The sequence below is a fragment of the Atractosteus spatula genome, chromosome 5 (assembly GCF_055471065.1).
Source record: "Atractosteus spatula isolate fAtrSpa1 chromosome 5, fAtrSpa1.hap1, whole genome shotgun sequence".
Classification (NCBI taxonomy): Eukaryota; Metazoa; Chordata; class Actinopteri; order Semionotiformes; family Lepisosteidae; genus Atractosteus; species Atractosteus spatula.
This window is the reverse complement of record NC_142710.1, coordinates 34,219,687-34,240,612: the sequence shown is the minus strand read 5'-3', so window position 1 is coordinate 34,240,612 and position 20,926 is coordinate 34,219,687. Positions and strand designations below refer to the sequence as shown.

Sequence of the window (20,926 nt, the reverse complement as noted above, 5' to 3'; positions counted from 1 at the left end):
TAATAATCCAGATGCATCAGGCATTAACGATGGCCATCAGTGCCTGATGCATTAACACCAATTGTTTTATGTTAAAACACAGCAAAAGACATATTAGCAGAAAGCAAAACATGGACTGTCCATGGTACCCCATGGTACCAGGTTGTAGGCTTTAATGTACAAAGTTACCTGTGGGAAGGCATGACTCAAAAATATTGTTTTGCTTCTACTTGTGTTCCAAGTCTCAATATGAGCTCACAACAGTGCCTAATCTTCTCTACCAAAAGCCTTTAGAAGATGATGAAGACTGAACTTCCAACGCAATGTTTTTAGCCAAATCTGGCATCTGCCCATAAACTGGGGTTCTTCAACCATGGTCCTGGAGAGCCCCAGTCTAGTGCGTTTCATAAGGCACCTCTTAATCATCAACTTCCAGATTTGGACCAATTTTGTGATTCATGAAGCAAATGTAAATTTGAAGGTCTGAAACGAAAAGTCAACCTTTCAGCACTCAAAGATCTGAGGTCCCTTGAACAGATTGACTTAATTCAGCCATAAGTGTTGGTAATCTTTAGAAAGCGGTGACCTTTGAGACGAACACGATTGGGTTTCCAGAGCCTGAACAGGATTCCATGCATTACAGTCTCTTGCTTTTCACGGCAAGTAACAGTTGTGAAAATCGAAACCATTATTAATCATAGAGCTCAACCAAGATCAGATCACTTCTGTGCAAAGATGCATCTTGTGCCAGCTTTATACTAAAACAGTAGTTCAGGTGGGTAGCTGCATCAGCATGCGTAGGCTGCAAAGGAACAATAGGTTTAGTCCATAATCCTATGTCTGCTTCAGCAAGAGACACAAATGCTCCTTTTATGCTAAAAGGAAACTAGACATCCTTAAACGGCCCAGAAGCCTGAGTAACCGCATACCCCGTGCATGGGGGCAAGATGTACAAAACTACGTTGGACCACTGTAAAGGGGGATGTTGAACATGACGCTCCTCGCAATGACAAAACTGCAAAATGCATTTCAGACCATTTAGATATCCAACTGAAAGATTTAAGTAACTAGGAACAGTCAAATTTAGTCTGGCTCCATCTACTACAGGCTTTATATAACGGTATGCTAGGGGAACATTACATTTTTTGGAAATCCATTAAGACAAATACAGTACACACAGGATATTCTAGAAAATTCACAACTGCATCCTTTAACTCCAATTTTAAACAGTCCTGCTTCTTACCATCAATAAAGACCTGAATTTTTAAATCATTGTGGAAATATCCGATTAGAAAATCTGGTTTTTAAAACTGTAATATGTTATCTTGTACTGCCTTATATAAAATTCATTTTCAATTGATCATTTCTACCAAATAAAAATTAAAGAATTACTTATTTTTTCCTTAAAAATGACAAAAATTCTGCTCAAGAGTCCATCAAAAGTTTGTGACCTAATGGTACTTTTTTGTTTTTTTACGTCTAGTTTCCCCCATATATTTGATTTATCACTTCCACCAGTATCTAAAATAAAGAATTTAAAGGAAAAAAAATAAGATGGGGGTCTAGTCTTTTTCCAATTGAAATCTCTCAAAATCAATTTTTAAAAATAATTTAAATCATTCAAATCAAATAAAAAAATTACTACTGTGTTATGGGCATTGTTTTTAGAAGACTGTCATTATCAGGTTGAAAGGAGAAGAAAATAAACATTTTGTGTTTCTTTTCTTGTCTTTTCAGCATGGGATAAACCTTAACTTGTTCCTTTGCAGTTGACACACCAACCTACTTGAACTATATAATTATCATACTATTATCTATAAATGAGTGATACGCAAATACTGAACATTAAGGATTTTATGTTCTCCAATGACCAGTTACAGATATTCATCCATCCATTTTACAGTCACTTCATCCAATTCTGAGTCAGGGTAACCAGAGCCTGTCTTGGCAAGCAACAGGAACAAGGTACACCATGGACAGGACGCCAGTCAGGCAGGACACACACACCACAGACGCACCAGAGGACAGCACCCGGAGGAAACCCACGTGAACATGGCGAAAACATGCAGACTCCACACAGGTAGCACTGCAGGTCCAGAACTGAACCCAGGGCCCCAGCAATGCCAACTACTGTGGCACCGTGCTGTCCTCAGATACTCATCAACAGCGGAAATGCTTAGTAAGTCCACTAGGTGGTGCTATTGCACACAAATATCACATTCATTTATTGGCTCCTACAAAATGGTAATAGAGCAGATTTCTACACAATTTACTCCAAGTATAGTGATTTCTCCTCTTTTTTCAGACATGGTTTTCACTCCCAAACAAATACAGTAAGAAACACCCCAAAATTAGCAGGTCTTCTACAGAACCTTAAGTTTTTGTAAAGTAACAGGAAAAGAGCCCTCAGTAAATGCAATTTCTTTATTGAAAACACAAAAAATAGAACATTAATGGCAATCCAGATTTTGTCTTACATTTTCCCCCTCTTGAAATTCTTTAATATTTAGAGAACTGTTTCATGTTACACTTTTGGTGGATGTATCTTTTTAATGGCATTAATGTGGCCATCAACTGTGTACAGAGTTTTAAAAATATTATTTGCTATATTATATTTAAAGAAAATATAGTTTAATTAAATGGTTTTCCAGTTTGATATTTTGTAATCTGTTCTGCCCATTTTGCACTGGCTGTTTAATGCCACAAGAAGAACGGACGACAACAACAACAAATCTTACAGCTTCTTCAGCATGGGCTTCCACTCAGAATCAGATTTGTGTGGTATTTTTGGTAAGTGAAAGCCTCACTCTTAAATTCTGTCCTGAGGAATATATTTAAGTAAATTTCCTCAGTAAATGAGCATAAAACCCCACAGAGGAGACTTGAGCCATATGCACACAACAGAACATGAAACAAGTAAACTAAAAACAGGAAAAACATTTTTATTTTGCTTTTAAATTTCTTACTCAGTAACTTTGCCATAAGATTATGCAAACAACATATTCTGAGCTTTTAAAAACAGAAGTGCAGTTCTACAAAAATCACTTGTAATGCAATGAATTTTCAATGTTTTAATTAGTCTGTATCACATTAAAATGGATACACTTCAGACATTTTCAATACCCATCTCCAAGCCACTGGGAACTTACATACTTTTTAAATAAGTATCTGTTTACTGCAACATTGTGCTTAGTCTGTTCAGAAACAAGGGAATCTTTCCCCTCCAAGTCTAATCCTTCTGAAATACAGGAATGGAAATGATCAGTTATCTGAACTAAACATCCTGTTCTCTGACTTGGTTTCTTAAAAATGCATGACTTCCTGTCAAGTAGTGCTGCTATTTCTAGAGCGTAGAAAACAAAGCAAAATCATTTGAGAAAACAAAGCGTCTCTTGTAGAACTCTGCTAAACTATGATCAATCACAGTAGGAGCTGTAACGCATAATGAAATATTCCAAACTTGGGGAAACACTTTTTCAGGAGATGTGAAATGAAGCTAGTGATTTTTTTTATTTCAAGAACAGATTCTGGCTGCCATATTTTGGGAAACCTAGAACCATTAGCATCACTACAAATTGTAATGAAGGTAAGGCATTTTCATGTAAGGCTTTGAAGGTAATCGCAATCTAACTTCAGTGTTTAATTTAAATGAACATGTTTCTGCACTTTTCTAAAGAAAAATGCTATAAATGCCAAACATGGGGTCTAGAACAACATGTTTTTCTAAGATTTTAAAATGTAAAAGCAAAACAAACTGAAATTCCCTATTCGTTTAAGCAGTACTTGTTACATACACTGCATCAATGTGTTTGTCAGTGTTCTCATATTAACATTTCAGATTACTGGGTTGCAGCATAGAGTAGCAGTAGTGCTTCATGTCCACAGAACATTGTTGTAAGACTATAGAGTGGATACAGAGGTTGTATCCTTTAAACAAAGCATAATTTAAACCAATTGATCCATTTAACTCATTGCATAAATACTAGTCTAACTGCAATGGACTCCTCTCTCTTCCAGAGGGAATCTTATACTGAGTGAAGTTTACATGACAGTAAAGAGCCCATGCACCACAAAGGCTTTGCAAAGAACTTTATCTCTTTGATAAGATCTCTTTTAGCTAAAACCGCTTCTTAAAAGGATTCCAAATCCCGATAGCCAGGAATTATGCAGCAGAAGATGCAGTGTTTAACACTGATGCACTTCATTGTGGTTTTTCATATATACTGTAAGTGTAAGAAAACAAAAACTCAAAAAGGAGTTATATGTCCATTAAAGATAGCTTCAATTCAGTCATTTCCAAAAAAAGGAGCCATTACTGTGTAAGGTGTTTACAAGTTTCACTGCATTTTCAATCAAGCAGCTCTGTCTCAAGTACTAAAACCACCTTTCTCACTCCTCCAGCCAAATTTAAGCAGCGTATATATGTCATCATATACAATCTGCTTGTTACAAGGTCAGCCTAAGCCAAGAACACATCAGAGGGGCAGGATGTGGGCAAAATAATTTTGCCCCAATGGTGATGCTGTAGATGCACTCCCACCTCTTTAAGTACGTCATAAGAAAAAGAAATAACTGACAAATTACACATCTTAGCTTGAATTTTCTTTTACTTTACATTTTATGTTCTCAGTTAAAATACATACTGGCCCTTATGTAAAATGCAAACACAAATACAAAGGCATCCTGTTGATGTAAGGAAGAAGACTATGATTCACACTTCATCATTTAGCATCCCTCAACGATGGTCATAATATAATGCCTAGCCCAGGAAACCAATCAACTACTTCAAAACGTCCTTAAAATTAAAGACAGTGCAATGACACCCTGTTCAGGTAAAGCCTAGTTGAGTCAAAACTGGAAACATGAGATAGGCCTTTTCCCCTTTCTTTACAACACCATAATCCCAGAGAAATCTTTTTGGTAACATAGAATAAATTAACGCTTATTTTTGAAACATAATTGTTTTGGCTCATTGTTGACCAGCTGGTCCATGTGACTTGCTAGGCTGTACCATGACAGGGAATAGCAAATGGCTTAATCGTCTGAACAACTTCTGCAGACATCAGAGACAAAAACGCTATGGCTCATGATAATGTAATTCCAATGAGGTGTTTTCTTTTTGGTTTATAATTGCAATTTTGGAATCAGAATGTTTCAGTTATGGACAAAGTACAGGGTGGTTAAAAATACAGAATTAGGATTTGAATAAATAAATGAAAAAAGTAGATTGGGCCTCATTATGCTGTGAACACTGGGTAGTGGTTTTTATTTAACCTCAGTAAAAATACAGCTCCAGACAAATACTGTACAAACTGTTTTGCAGGAACTGCAAAGAACTGCTTTCAGATGTGCATCTTGTTTTTGGTACAACACTAATTATAGTAGGTGTCTCTTGCCCACAACCTTTCCCCTGATTTAGCTTTTCTTCTGGAATAGTTTCTCGGTGAAGATTAAATTCTGTACAAGAGTAACAGACAAGTAATGAGTGAAAATGGAAATGAGAAAGAAGATAACTTCTTTAAGGTTTTCGAAACAATGGCAGATGAGGATCTGAGACCTGAGCTGAATTTTGTTTTTTTTCTTTTTTACATATCGATGTTCTATTTTATGATGAATAATAGGGATTTTTTTTGTCTTTATGTTATCTGAGGAAATCTGAAAGGAATTTGGCCCCTGACCCATCTGTCTCTACCTACTCAATCAAAACATAGTTCTTAGACTTGCATCTGAGGGTCAGGCAGAGTTCAACAAGGAGAAAATGAAAATAAAAATGTCAGCTCTTGAGTTAATACTGAGTGTTTGGAGCAGTTTCATACAGAAAACTAAAAAAATGGGCCAGTGCTTCCAATTAAACAAAATGCGACATCCCAGTCTGGGTATGTATGATTGTATTAAGCACATAATTAAAAAGCAAAAAGAATGATGTATTTAAACTTTTTAACCTACCCTGTACTTTTCTCAAGTCATTCAAGGGTTCTGTGAATCAGACATGAAATCAACACTCACTTGCATCCAGCAGCTAACAGGAAATGTGCTTTTGATATAACAACTTAAAAATAGTCCTTGCTTAGACTATCACTCAGGCAACCAAAAGAAATTTTCAGATCACTTTTCACCCCAGGACACACACACAGACATACTTAGCAATTTGGACATGGCCCATTTAAACAAGGGCTAACATAGCTCACCATCTCTCCTGTGACTGTCACAGTGATCAGACAAGAACGTGCTGAACTTGTCACTCCAGATGTCCATGAATCCAAAAAAGAAAATGATTCGAACAAGTCTTCTTTGTCATGACTTAATGAAAACACTAACCTGTTTTTATACCTTTTGTCTTAGGAAATGCAATCTTTTTGCTAACGCTGCTACTGAAGGGTGCAACAGTATGCCATTCCTCTTTGACATGGTGTTACTCACCAACTTGGTATCCTAACAACACATATAAAATCACGAGGTAGCCACATATCCCAATAAACAGCTCCAGCTGTACAAACAGAAGTCAATAACAAATGGATCGTTGACACTTGTCACATTGGAGTTAGTCATTACTACAAAATGATCACTTTATTCTCTTTATGTCAGTGTCACCTACTCAGAATCACAAACCCAAACACACATTCTACTGTGATGGAAATACTTCATCACCATTGCTGTAAGATCATGACAACATTTCTCACTGTTCCTGTAACACTAACAGGTAAGATTTCAAACAAGTTGCTCTCGGAAAAAACTATGTATATGTATACGATGTTCATGCAACAAAACATTCAGTTGCTTTTATGACAATGAAAGAAAGGAGATAATATACTGATTTCACAAATTAACAGAAAACTTTCAAAGCTTCCTGGCTGGGCTTAGACAATTACTGTGTCACCACATTAAAAATGTTCTAGATTATGAAGCGTCTAACAAATACGCTTCAGTCTAAGGCACACTAAATCTGGAACCAGTGCTTACCTAGCCTAACTGCAAACGCATCATCATTGGAACTGACTATAAATGTATTCACTGTCCACCTCTACATTCTTCCATAGAACAGTACCCACTGATTACCTGGCAGACATATTGAATGACTATGTTAATATCAGAAAGGCCACGATGTGTTGATGTTTAGCAAGACACAGAAATAAAGACCTTTTTATATTTAACACCCCCCCAAATTAAACTCCTACATTTTAAGTTCTGACCATGAAAAAAACAGAATAATTTTAAAGATATTACAGCCTGATAAAAATTCCAATTCGACGCGGTATTTAAGGATTCAATCATCTTCCCCCTTGTATTTTTTCCTTTACAATACCAGCAAAGAAAAACAGTGAGAAGAATATAACAGCAAACAGTTACAACACTCCTGAAGTAGTCTCTTGTCCTTCCTGCCACCACCACCAACAAACAGGGGCTGTTTAATGCAGTAGCAAAGGAACTACCCAGTATCACCATTAAAGATGATCTTTATGTGCGATATTCCAAAGTCCCTTGATGTAAATGTATATCCCATATAAAAATGTATGAAGGTATGGAAATGCTGCATGATAATTCCTTTTAAAATGCACTGCTTTTTTTGGCTTTCAGAAAAAAGTACTATGATAAAAATAATTGGCTCTCCAAAGTACTGGGTGTTGCTTGCACTGCGCATTCTGCACAGCAGGAAAAAGACTTTAAAAAGAGGGGGAAAATCCAGAAGTTATTAAGAAATATTCAAACCAGCAATCTCAAGTCTCCTAGCCCATTGTATGGGGCTAATATGAGATATTGGAGCCTCATTTTCCCTGTGAAGTTAAACGAAGGATGTGACTTTGCTAAAAAAAAGGCAAGGACACATCCTGCTAATAGCTTTTACTCCTGGGATCTCATTCGGCATCTTCAGAAAACTGCGGAACCCATCCTCTCTGGCTCCTCATTCCAATTTAGCCCCTCCAGGAGTGTCAAGCATTGCTGCCAGTAAGGGCAAAATGCAAATGGCGGTCACGACACTATGTATTATGGAGGGGCTGTAATGCTCTGTGAGAAGCAGTTCTCCTCTTTCAGTGAGCACAGATGCATCTCCTGTGTACAGCGCAGATTGTTCTTTTTAGCTTTCAAAGGGATTACATCTGTAGATTAGGTGGTGGGGGAGTGGTGTCCTTCTCTTCGTTGAAAAACAGGACTGCACTAATTTTACTTAAGGCTTCACTAGGTCGGACCTTTAAGAAACCCCCCTAACCACCACACAAAGACGAAAAAGAAAATCAGAATCAAAAATGTAAAGTGTTTCATTTCTCTGCCTCCGTTCGGTTCTCCAGCAGCATGTCTGCGCGCTCAGCTCTGAGGGTCAGTGCTGCCAGGCTGACTGTTGGGCACTTCCTGCTCATTGATGGTGTGCAGGAGCAGGCAGACCGGGGGCCGGGGGCCGGATGGCTCGCTGGGGTCCAGAGCTCTCTCGGGCAACGCCAGGCCCTGCTCTTCATCCCCGGGGGCCCGGGGGTCACAGGAGTTACAGCCATCGCAGAAGTCCATGGGCCCATCGAGGCTGTCGTCCAACAGCCCATCTAGCTCCTTCAGCTCCTCGCCCTCTCTACCCCGGCCGCACACACACACCTCGATGCCCGAGTCGCCGGTAAAACGCCGGTGCCGACCCGGCGTCTTCTCCTTGTCTTCCAGGCAGCTCTCCGAGCCCAAGTCCCTGAGTAACTCCTTGCGGCAGTCCATCTCTTTGTCTCGGCCCGGTAGGTCCTGCGCGGAGGCCAGCTGGGGGCCGCCCTGCTCGGGCACCAGGTGGGACTTGCTGTCTCCTCGCTGGATGTAGCCAGCAGGGGGCTCAAGCTCCTCGCTGCTGGGGCACTGGGAGAGGGCATCCGCGGCGGGAGGAGCTAGCCCCGTCTGCGCCGGCGAGTGCCGTCTGTCGGCCTGCTCGGGGTTCGGGGGGCTGGCGTCGGCTGGCGGGCTGGGCTGCAATGCACTGTAAGGGGGAGGAGGGGTGGGCGGGCGGTTGACCACCTCCTCATAGGCTGGAAGGAGATAAGTTGGCAAAAACCCTAGAGAAAAAACAAAGAAAGAGGAGCTTTCAGTCTGTGGTGTGCTCACTGTAACAGCTACAGATAAAATGGGTTTAGTAGTGCAAAACTCCAAAGTCAGATGCATAAACGTACAGACAGAATTAAAATGCTATAAGTTCGGTTTACAAAAGTATTTTGACATTTCACAAAAAGGATTTCATTTTCATTTCACATATATTCATTAGATTAGTCAGAGTTCCACAACATCCACAAATACTAGTTAGATTGAAAAAAAAATGACGTCAGAATGCTTTTACGCCCTCATGAATTGGATCAGTCTACCCAACTCCCTGAAAGCGAATTCTGATTGTTCTGCTACAGAGACATCCAGACCTCTGCCCAGCGCAGAGTGACACTTACTGAAGTAGAAGGGAAGGGAGGCGTAGTTGTGGGCTTCTCGGTATGCAATTAGGTTGATCTCGTGCTGCCGCTGCTGCTGCTGCAGCCGGTGTTTCGTGCGTCGGTGGTGACAGACGCAGCAGCAGCTCAGGATGATGATAATGGTCCAGACCAGCCAGAACCCTGACCAAAGGCAACAGGAAACCGTGAGCACAGCATAATGACAAGCCTTCGCAGTCGCTGCAAGGTTCTCAGGATCAGCTAAAGCTTGAAACACCTTATCAGCTCGATGCATAGTTCAAAAGTGACGGCTTGTTTAATGGTACCAGTGGACGGACCTGTACACAAAGGAAAATAAAACCATAAACATGAAAAAATCCCTTACTTCCTATGAAGTGGATAAGGGTATCCCCAAAAAGCAAGCTATAGGCAAAATGACATTAGGGTCCTGGTCCATGAAACCACATACAGTACATCTCCTGCAAAAAGAAAATAACCAAAACAATGCAGAAAAAAATAAATGTCAAAAATAAGAATATGCAATATGGAAAAACTCTAGTTGAGGTATGGGTGGCATAAGCAGATCTATTAATTTTTCCTTAATTTATTTTACTGTAATGATAACAAATGGGAGACTATAAGGACATTTTTTGCTCTTTGGCATCTTGATCAATTTCTATACTTAAAGGAAGGTGTAGAGCAGTGGGTAAGCCTTTGGGCTTTGACAGACCGACAAGCAGATTCTGCTGCAGACACTGCTGTTGTGCCTTGAGTGAGGTACCTTTCCCCAGTAGCTGCTGCCCACCCAGCTGTATAAGTGGAGACCACTACTGGGGGATTAACCTATGATGGACATCCAGGTCTGGAGCTATACACTCTCTAGTCTGCTTAGCGCTACAGAAACCAGAAAAATGTTTCTGTAGCGGTACAATGTTCTAATCTTATGTTATTCTGAGCTCTGACCCGATGAACTGCTGCAGCTCCGGTATGGACTTTACCTTTTTTATTCCAACTAGAAATACATACTATGCAGACTCAAGCTGAATTGCTGTTTTAGTCTAAAAAAGTTTAAAAAAATATATAAAGGCAAAAAACAAAACACCCCCTGTTAACAATGTTCTGTGTGTATCTATCATGTCCATGGGCAGACAGGACTAAGAGTACTAAAGGATCACATCATCCTCAATATGTTTATATTTAGTGCAAAACCTTTCCCCAAAAGGCAATGGGCATTTCTGGAAGCTTCAGTAGACTGTCTGCTATCCCTAAACAAGCCACTGGTCCCAAGCAGCTGTTTACAAGGGCTGCTTGGGTAAAGTTACAGGCACACATATCCATCCGGGGATAATCTGTCTCTCATGATGAGAAATAAACAAAATAGAGAGCCCTTGACTCAGCAGATATCACATCCTAGTGTGGTTTATTAAGGATGTTAGGCCTAGGCATCCTACATCTGCTGTACCACATAGTGTAAGGCCTTTTCTACATTGGCATGTGCAGTAAATATAAAGATATTAGGAAAAAATAGAAACATTCATACATGGAAGATAAAATTTAGTATATGTCTAAACAGCAATCTCTCATATCCAATCTGATTCAATCTTCACAAGATAAAAAATGCTAAAGGCATTTGCTCATTTATGGCTGTATACGATGCCTAATATTCATCAGTCTCATAAGACTGATTAGATTTTGAAGATAACACTTCTTCTCACAGAGAGCTTGCTTTTCAGTAATCATAATAGCACCAGTGGTACTGGAGATCTACACATATTTCTTTAAAGCTTTAATAATAATAATAATAATAATAATAATTGCTTACACTTATATAGCGCTTTTCTGGACACTCCACTCAAAGCGGTTTACAGGTAATGGGGACTCCCCTCCACCACCACCAGTGTGCAGCCCCACCTGGATGATGCGACGGCAGCCAGAAAGCTCACCACACATCAGCTATCAGTGGGGAGTAGAGCAGAGTAATGAAGCCAATTCAGAGATGGGGATTATTAGGAGGTCATGACTGGTAAGGGCCAATGGGAAATTTGGCCAGGACGCCGGGGTTACATCCCTACTCTTTTCGAGAAACACCCTGGGATTTTTAATGACCACAGAGAGTCAGGACCTCAATTTTACATCTCATCCGAAGAATGGTGCCTGTTTACAGTATAGTGTCCCCATCACTATACTGGGGCATTAGGACCCACATAGACCGCAGGGTGAGCGCCCCCTGCTGGCCCCACTAACACCACTTCCAGCAGCAACCTTAGTTTTTCCCAGATCTCCCATCCAGGTACTGACCAGGCAACACAACACAACTCACAACAACAGTTGTGAGTTGCAGGGTGATATAGCTGCTGGAAAAGCAAAAAACTAGCCAGTATATGCATTTACACTTTAACAGTATATTAGGAGCAGAATGAATAACAAAACTGCAACAAATTCACCATTATTAGGAAAAAGACCAGTTTTTTTGTAGCATATGCACTACCATGAAAGGTAAAATCATTGTGCTAATTATCATGCACCAACAAGTACTGACAAACAGGGGGTCTGCTGAGAAAGACACAGGCTGGAAGCAGGTGTGGCCACCGCTGGCAGCAATACGGGCTGTACGATGGGAACACACTTTGTACAAAGGGGTCTGGACAAGCACCTGCCTGTTCACGGTCTTCTGAGGTCTAGATGCCACACATCATACAAGCTCTTCCAGCAAATGTTCAGTCTTGTCTCATAATAAATTTGTTGTTACACAAGCAGCATGATGACGTGCATTGTCCTGCTGGAAAGGTATCATGAACATGAAGGGCAGGAAGTAATGTCCCCGGATTTGATGACTGCAGTACAATGCAGTGAGACTACTAACATCTCCTAAAAGCTCAGTAGCAATTAGACATGCCAGGCCAGATTAGCACTCATGGAACCCCTCATTGGTCTACCAGATTGTGGCCTATATTTAACAGACTGTCTGGCTGTAATGTCTTACCAGGGGAGAAACTGCTGACTGTAAATCCCTCATGGAGAGTAACAGTGTGCTGTCTCAGTCCAGACTCCAATGTACCAATGAATCAAAGGCACTGTTCTATTTAAAAGCAAGATACTTCTTCCTTGATTTTAATCAAGCCTGATACTCAGCAGGTTAAATTACTTTATCACCTGTGCGCAATCAACTCTCACTAATCAGGTGATTTAGTGCTTCTGTAATAAAACCACATATTTTTGTGTGTATCATGTTTGGTCATGAAAGATTAACTCTAATGATGCCAAAACTATTTAAGCATCCTAAACAGGTATGCTTTTTCTAACACCATACATTCATAAACAAGGATGATATACTAAGCATCAAAAGAAACTTAACACATTATACAGTACTTCTGATCTTTGCTTCCAGTCACAGAATGTTAAAAAAACAAAAGCATGACCTTCACAGTTTCTGAACAGAAGGTCCTGTATGCTTCTTTAAATACTTAAGTTTATTTCAGCAGTTTGATGACAAGGAGAAGAATTCTAACAACAAAATAGCGTCATTTTACTACTGGGAACATAATGAGATCTGGGAATATCATCTGGTATCTGGGTTGGTGAAGTGGAGTGTACAGGTTCTACATCTATTCTGAACAGTATGTCTAACTGGTAGGGCAACGTTCTGTTTTAGGATTCTGGTTTTCATAACTGAGCAACAGTGCAATGACACACAGCTCTTCAATAAAAGGCAATAAAGATTCAGAAATACAAATCCCTCAAGCACTTTCCCCCCCGATAGCCAGCTGTTAGAATCTGCCATTACAGAATACAATTTTCACTTTCACATTACAGTGTGTTCCATTTCTTAAAGTGGCCCATTACATTTGCCATGCAATATACTTCTAATTATTCCAGGTAAAATAATTTGAGAAGACTTCTGGAGCTTGAATGGAACTAACATCGTACCAGTTTCACAGATACACACAACCCTTATGCTGGCACTTGTGTGACACCTTATCCCTCAGCTTGGAGAAGTAGTCTATTCAGAAGTTATGTTGCAGAATTACTCAGAGATCAGAAGTGAAAATATCAGGAGAATGTGAACATTCATTTTAAATCTAACTCCAGATGGAGTGAGGATAAACAGTTTGAAGCATAAATCTAGAAAGGACTTACACCACAATTCATAGTAGTAATTACAGCACTGAGACTCCCCACAGCAGTGTCCTGACTCACAGCTGTAGCTCTGATTGTTCACTCCATAGCAGACAACTTTGTTCTGAAAGACAAAACATAACTACAATTAGTTCTTATTTCACGTTTTTTTCCCCCCAATAAAAAGAGGCACTCATCCATGTATAGTACAAGAATAAGGATCAAAAGCAATTTTTATTAATAGATTAATTATTAATACATCCAAAGCGATTTAAAGGTAATGTGTAGCCCCCACCTGGATGATGCAATGGCAACATAATTTATATGTGTGCCAGTACGCTCACCACACATCGGTTATCAGTGGGGAGGAGAGCAGAGTAATGAAGCCAGTTAATAGGTGGGGATTGTTAGGAGGCCATGACTGGTAAAGGCCAATGGGAAACTTGGCCAGGACGCCCGGTTCAACACCCCTAGACTTTGAGAAACACCCTGGAATTCTGAATGACAACAGAGTCAGGACCTCGGTTTTATGTCTCATCCGAAGAACCACACCTTTTTACAGTATAGTGTCCCCATCACTATACTGGGGCATTAGGACCCACACAGACCGCAGGGTGAGCGCCCCCTGTTGGCCCCACTAACACCTCTTCCAGCAGCAACCTGTGCTTTCCCTGGAGCTCTCCCATTCAGGTACTGACCAGGCTCAAATCTGCTGAGCCTGCTGAGACAAAATTAACTATTTCACTTTAGCTTGCGCCTGTTTCAGATATATTGTGAACACAAGATTACTACTTGTGAAACAGTGTGAAAAAATAGCGTAAAATGTGATTACAACCAAAATGTAATAGTGCACTTACTGCAAGGAATTAAAAGTTACTCACTTTGGACAAAAAGAAACAGTTCCTATCATTTAAAGATTTAACGTAGAGAGACAGAACCAACAGTTTTGTTGTGCATTGCAATGACCGTACAAGATGCCATCAACTTTCTGATATTTTGCCATTTTAAATCTTAAGATGTAGATACACCGTTGTCTCTCATTATTGCCATCACTGCTAAATCAATACCACAGCTACAGTCTCCATTTCTTCAGCAGTTAAATTCTTCCCGCTGTTTGGAGATGAAATGCCCTTTATTGTACACAGATCAGTTGCTAGGCACAGTTATTGCACAGGTTGCATTACAATAACTGCTCTGACCCTTGTGGACTAAGCCTTCACAACACTAACGGTAGTTCTAATGCACTTCCTAGAACATAAAGCATTTCACGTGAAATTCACCTAACCTTGACAGTCTGCTTTTCATTAGCTTTGAAACAATGCACTCAAACACCACTACACATTTTTTAAATAAAGTCAAAGAAACCAAAGAAAAACATTTTTGTTATGGTTCCATAAAAACAGAATCTCAGATGCACTGATGCCAGATGAAAAACATACGATAAAAGCATGATCTGGATATCTAGTCTGCAAGTGACTGAATATAGCAGAACACAACACTACACAGTGGAATCGAGCAGCTTTTCAGCAGAGTACTCTCCATATTGTGGTAATCAAGGGCATTTTTGAAATTACACAACAGGCCAATTCCACAGGATACCAAGTAAATATTAGCTCACAACAGGGTGCAAGTTAAATGGAAATCAGATCCTGCTCAAGGCAGGAGAAATTAATTGGGCTTAATGGTCTCCCAGCAGAGCTTTAACACACTGGAATTGACTAACAGTTAATAAAAAGAGTTACCTACGGTAGCTATTCTAGCAGACAAGTCGGTCCCACTGAATTTATTCCTTGCAACACTAACACAGCCTAATGTACATTCACCGATTAAACAATTTTCTAGCAAAAGAACACTTGTATTTTAAAGGCACTCACAAGGCATATACTACATGGACAATCCATGGCAACATGACTCCTCAAGAACGATACTACACAGGTTTTATGCACAGGTATTAGTTAATTAATTTCATTTAATCCATTTACCATTTAATCTCAACAAAGGGCTAAGCCAAGTTAAGAAATTCAAGCCTATTTAACGACAGATTTTAAATCACATCCTGTATCAAAATATACCCCAGTGAGCATGGTGTCATATGTTCGCTCTGTCTACACTGTACTTACTAAACACTAAACTCCCCATTATAAATAACACCAGCAGAAATTAAAGTAGTGCTCAGCATCCAGCGGAGTCGTCTGCTCTAATTCCTTTCTGTGAAATGGGGAGCAGATTTTCTGAGAAATAGACCTGGCCAAAACAACAGTGAGAACAGCACTTCTGTTGTAGTTGTGAAAGATGGATCATCACAATACATCCTACTGATTTGAGTTTGAGTTTGAGCATGAGCCTTGTTAAAATCAATAAAGACGAGCACCAAAAGCAACCGATATGCCTCACGTGTTGCTAGAATAATGCCTTGGTGTATGAGTATGCTGGAGCAACACCCCAGGTGGCTTTCCCTGCAGTAGAGCCCAGAATTCAGTGGAAATGAAAAACTGTTTTGTGTGGACTTTAGACTGCCCCGATGAATGTCAGTGGGTGTGGTGTACACCAATATTCTAACTTTTGCGTAAAACAGACTGATCAATGGTTTTTATTTGCCATAACACTTCACTGGTAGTGATGGAAAGCAGCCCGACTGTACAGCTCTACACTGATCACGCCCAGACAACTGGCCTGCCCTTTGCTGCCCTGCTTGGCATCTGCATCTCAATGTCAAATGGACATGTTTGTTTGAGCTCCCTGAGAGGACTGGGAGAGAATCCCACAAGACAACATCATGCATCAAAAATGTACAGCTTTTGGTGCTTCCAATGGTGGACATGCACACTACGGGTCTCAGACTTTCAAGGCAGACACCCTGCTGATTAACATTTGTCATCAGCTGGGTTGATTAGCAAAGTGAATTTTAATCATGTGTATTTAATGCACATAAATACATGTCAGTGCACCTGCTACAAAACAGGATTTTAAGTACCACATCCCACAGGTACATCTAATATAAACAGCAGCCTTTTCTATCCATACATTTAAAAACACACACAGACGCTGCTTCCCCTGGTCTGGTACTCTGTTACAAAACTCTGCTGGAATTCCTTTAATTTTCTTTTGATTTGTCATGTTAATAAATGCACACAGAGGCCCTCTGTTTAAGTGCAGCTGACAGCTTGCCTGATCCTACACAGGCATCCCTCTCGTCGTATAGGAAAGAACAAAGGAAAGGGTTCTTTACTGCAGGGGTGTATTCCAGCTGTGATACGAACCCACAGGCTGCCATCTGACGTAGTCAGCAGTTCTAGAGTTACTTAATAAAGGTTGAGGGAATCCATCATTCCCATCCGATTGGCATTAAAAAAAAATAAAATAAGAAATGTACTAAGCAGAGGTAGTGCACAGTTTACTTACAAGTGGACCATAAAAGAGCAACACAACAAAGTGGAATTTTCCATTCTGTGAATTCTGAAAGGGGAGTTCTTGCTTCGTTTTGGGAGTTACTCCTCATGGCTCATGCAGTAGGCTTCAAGGACAGTTGGCAAAGCAATTAAAAATATCTGCTGCAGTAGCAAAGTCAAGAAAGACTCCCTCTGCAAGCAGCTGCTAGAACAGGCACATTATTCTGTAATGCTCTGAAGTGACTGGCAAACAATCAAGTGTAAAGAAGCTCACGCAGGACCCTCATTTGAAAAGTCAAACCTATGGTAGGAAACTGAAAGAAATCCCAGGAAACAACATAAACAAGAGTTTAAACAAGCAGGTTATATCTTTAATTTCTAACTTACAGTACATTCAGTGCTTTACCGTATTGCCTGTTTGATTCTCTTTAAACACTTTTTTTTTTAGTCTTATACGCTATGAAAACAAACAAAATATTTAACCTATGGTGCACACTAAGCCTGACCACTGTGCAACGCTACATGGTTTCCCCTGCAGAATTCCTGACACTGGAATCAATGCTATGCTTTTTCAAAAACAATTACGGATTTTAAAAAATGGCAGTTTTTGGTATTACAAACCATAAGAGAAGAAACCAAAGACAGAATTTGGAAAAGATCTCCCTTAAGGAAGAGAAAAAAAAAGTTTTCAGAAGATGAAACCCAGCCACAGGACACATTATACAAGGCTGCTCCCCAATCTCGTGGGTATGGAGGCAGATATGTGCGACTAACAGTTGCTGACAGTTTCTCTGCCAGTGACAACATGCGCTTTTTCGCTCCACTTCTTTCATCTACATATAAAGTACTTAACTGCACAAAAGCAGTTTAGCAGAATCGTTGATGCGATTCTGCCTGTTCTACCTAACCCTGGTCTAAGTTAAAAAATGAGCTAATTTAACGTTACCAATCAAAAGTTTCCAATGGATTGATTTGGGCCATCACATCATAACTGTATATCTAAGGAGTCATAATATTCCATCACTGTTCACAGCGGCTCTTGTTGCAGTGGACCTCAAAAGAGGCATCCAGTTGAAAACTACTTAAATGTGGCTTTTTTATAGCTCGCAAATCAAACAGGTTACAGTCACTACAGTGTGCAGCCACAGTCAAAAGCACCGTCAATATTCATTCCAGTGATGAACTGCACTCATCAACTGCATTTCAGGAAGTGGATTCAAGGATATGGAGCTGATGCCACACATCAACATATTCTTCATAGTTATAAAAGCAAATTGAAAGGTCAAATTCAATCTGAGCTTCAGTCATAAACTTCCCCTTCAAATACAAAAAAAAAGGATAAAGAAACACAAACTACTTTGCTGATCTTTCTATTTGACAGCTTAGTGCACTACTGAAGTAAGCATCTAAAAGCTGTGATGGAGACCATTAGAACAGATTGAAAAAATTAAGGGTTTTGTTCTACGGTCGGGTAGAACTAATTCTTACAGTAGTAAGAATCAGGGAGGAAAAAAAAACATACAATACCAGGTGAAGGAAGAGTCATTCTTACTCTGTATCTACATCCAACCAGCCACATTTATTTTGTGGGTGAGAACAGGGTTCTTATTGCATTTATGCAATAAGAACCCTGTTCTCACCCACAAAATAAATCTGGCTTACTTGAATTTATAGAAGTAAAGTTTACAGGACTCGGAAGGAGAGAGATGCCACGATCCAACCTAGTTCGCCCACATCAGCCTCCACATTCCTTCCACTGGTCACTGCTGTTCAATGCCAGAGCGTAACGCGATACGCACACGGCTCTCAGACCGGTGCAGCTGCCCGGGAGCACGTGTCGCGCATTAACTGTGCTGACTGAGAAGCAAGAAAAAACCCTGCACTGTGGGAACAATATTACACTCACATGCGCACAAAGAGACGGCCCATGCAATCAAAAAGTGGTGATATATCTGACACGTCGGAAGGCACTGCATGTTTGAAAATTACAGAGAACTGACCGAGAGTGCACAAGCTGCAGTAAGCAGGAGGGAAAACATTACAAGTTTTAAAATAATTAGATATCCCCCCTCCCCCCCCAAAAAAAACGTAGCTATCATTAACCACTTAATTTTCTTCTGATCCGAAAAGTACAGCCTTCCTCAGGCGAGCCGATGTGAAAGTGGTCAGGGGCTACTGTACAACCGCTCCGGCAGCGAGAAAGGTACCTGTCTCATTCCCAGTAGGAAAGGCATGCTGCAGGCAGGCTGCTCACTCCCCTGCGAGCCCTCTCCGCACCGAACAAAAGCAGACTGGACTGGGCAGCAGCGTGCGAGGCAGGAGGAGACCGGCTCTCGAGTGATCCCGACATCTCACGGCAGCACGCTGCCCAGCTAGGCGCGGGAGGTCTCTATTTAAATGCCGAGGCCCCTCTTTATTTAAAACCGGGGGAGCGGTGCCAGGGAATGCTAGTAAACAGGGTCACACAGCAGGCTGGGGGGTGTGAGCATTCAGCCTCATGGGCAGGCCCTCTGACTGGCTAGACAGAGTGTGATTTTAGAGGGAAATACCACTAACATCTTGTCTTCCAGAAATGCATGTGGCACATAACAGTGATATTTGAGCTGCGTTTAGGAGATACCGCCTATAAGATTACTTTTCAAAACTAAAAATGTTTGGAAAAAGTGCAATTTAACTTTTTCAAACTCATATTCTTTTTGGTAATTACTGTGCATCTCTTAAATAATTGTATCAAGTGAGTAATCCTTAATTGCATCTTTGATCCATCCATTTTCTAACTGCTGCTTCCAATACAGGGTTGCAGTGGTGCTGGAGTCTATCCCAGCAAGCAACTGGCGAAAGGCAGGATACACCCTGGGTGGAACGCCAGTCCCTTACAGGACAGACACAAACACAGGCACTCACAATCACCAGGGCCAATTCTCCCAGAAGCAAAATAACCTACTTGTATTTTTTTGGACTGTGGAAGGACACTGGAGCGCCTGAAGGAAACCCACGTGAACACAGGAAGAACATACAAACTCTTTTCTGCTTTTTAAACGTACTGTACAGGGAAATAGAGGCTGATTCCCTGCTGAGAAGTAAATGTAAAAAGAACTTTCAAGATGCTATACAGCTTTATGATTTCAATAGATAACATTCAATTATAATTCATTTTTGAAACTTTTTAAACTTGTGGATCCGCAGTTCACGAAAGCAAATGACAGGAATAGGATGGGAGTGATAAAGAACTGTCACTTAGGAAGAATGTGATTTGTGGCAAAACTAGAAACAGCAAAATCTTTCCTGAAGAAAATAAAATACATGGTTAAGGGCATAAACTTAGTTAGAAGCCTGATCAAGGCACTAGGGAATTGGAATCACTGCTTCTTAATGGGGGGGGAAAAGGCAGAGGGGATGTCCCTGTGGTATTTCCAGTCCAACTGAAGACAAGGAAGGAGGTTCCAAACTTAAAATCTTTTATTTGAGTAAAATGAAAAATAAATTGGTATACATCATTATACTACAGTAATAAATTTAGCTTTAGTCTAATTTCTTAAAATGCTCATGCTTTTCTTAAATGTAGTAAATTCTAAACTATAAAACTTTGAATAATTAGGTCAGCTTTGAATTTCTATAATAAAAAGATTAGATTGACTTGCTGAAATCCGCACACGTCAAGCCATATGGAAAAAAAAGAGAAACACGTGTGATGTCTCCACTGCCACAAAAAACTAAAAAAGGCACATGGTTTCTCACTAATCTTTGCAAAAACTGGCTACTAGAAACCTACAATACATCAAATGCTAATGTGTAGTACAGCCCACTCTCACAATCATAATATCCATTAACCAGGGTTTGTTTCCAATTCACTCAGGAATAAATGTATGCAAGTTCACTTTTTCAGATGTTTTACTCAGTTCACACTAGAATTAACACACCAGCAAAGTTCTGAAACAAAACAAAATATCGGTTTCTTCACAAACATTGACAGTACTTCCCTTGACTGAGGCTCACAGCTCAGGCCAATGGAACAGTAAATGTCAACACAAATCAACAGTGTAATTAAGGGACACATTGGTTAAA

At 40.2% G+C, this 20,926-nt stretch overlaps 1 protein-coding gene across 2 annotated transcripts in view; it reads right to left on the bottom strand.

The window, feature by feature from the left end:
* Positions 1–2,906: 2,906 nt before the first annotated feature.
* The window catches only part of LOC148834996 (WW domain binding protein 1-like), a 29,589-nt gene continuing 11,569 nt past the window's right edge, over positions 2,907–20,926 (bottom strand). The window contains exons 1-4 of one of the 2 annotated variants that reach the window (XM_088917498.1): positions 19,069–19,210; positions 13,494–13,596; positions 9,378–9,539; positions 2,907–8,996 (exon numbers count right to left, since the gene is read on the bottom strand). In XM_088917498.1, coding sequence (XP_088773624.1) covers positions 8,281–8,996; positions 9,378–9,539; positions 13,494–13,596; positions 19,069–19,095 — 1,008 coding nt within the window. In that variant the 5' untranslated portion in view covers positions 19,096–19,210 and the 3' untranslated portion in view covers positions 2,907–8,280. Of the gene's footprint in view, positions 8,997–9,377; positions 9,540–13,493; positions 13,597–19,068; positions 19,211–20,926 lie in introns of those variants that run through there. The other variant, XM_088917496.1, reaches the window with a different exon arrangement.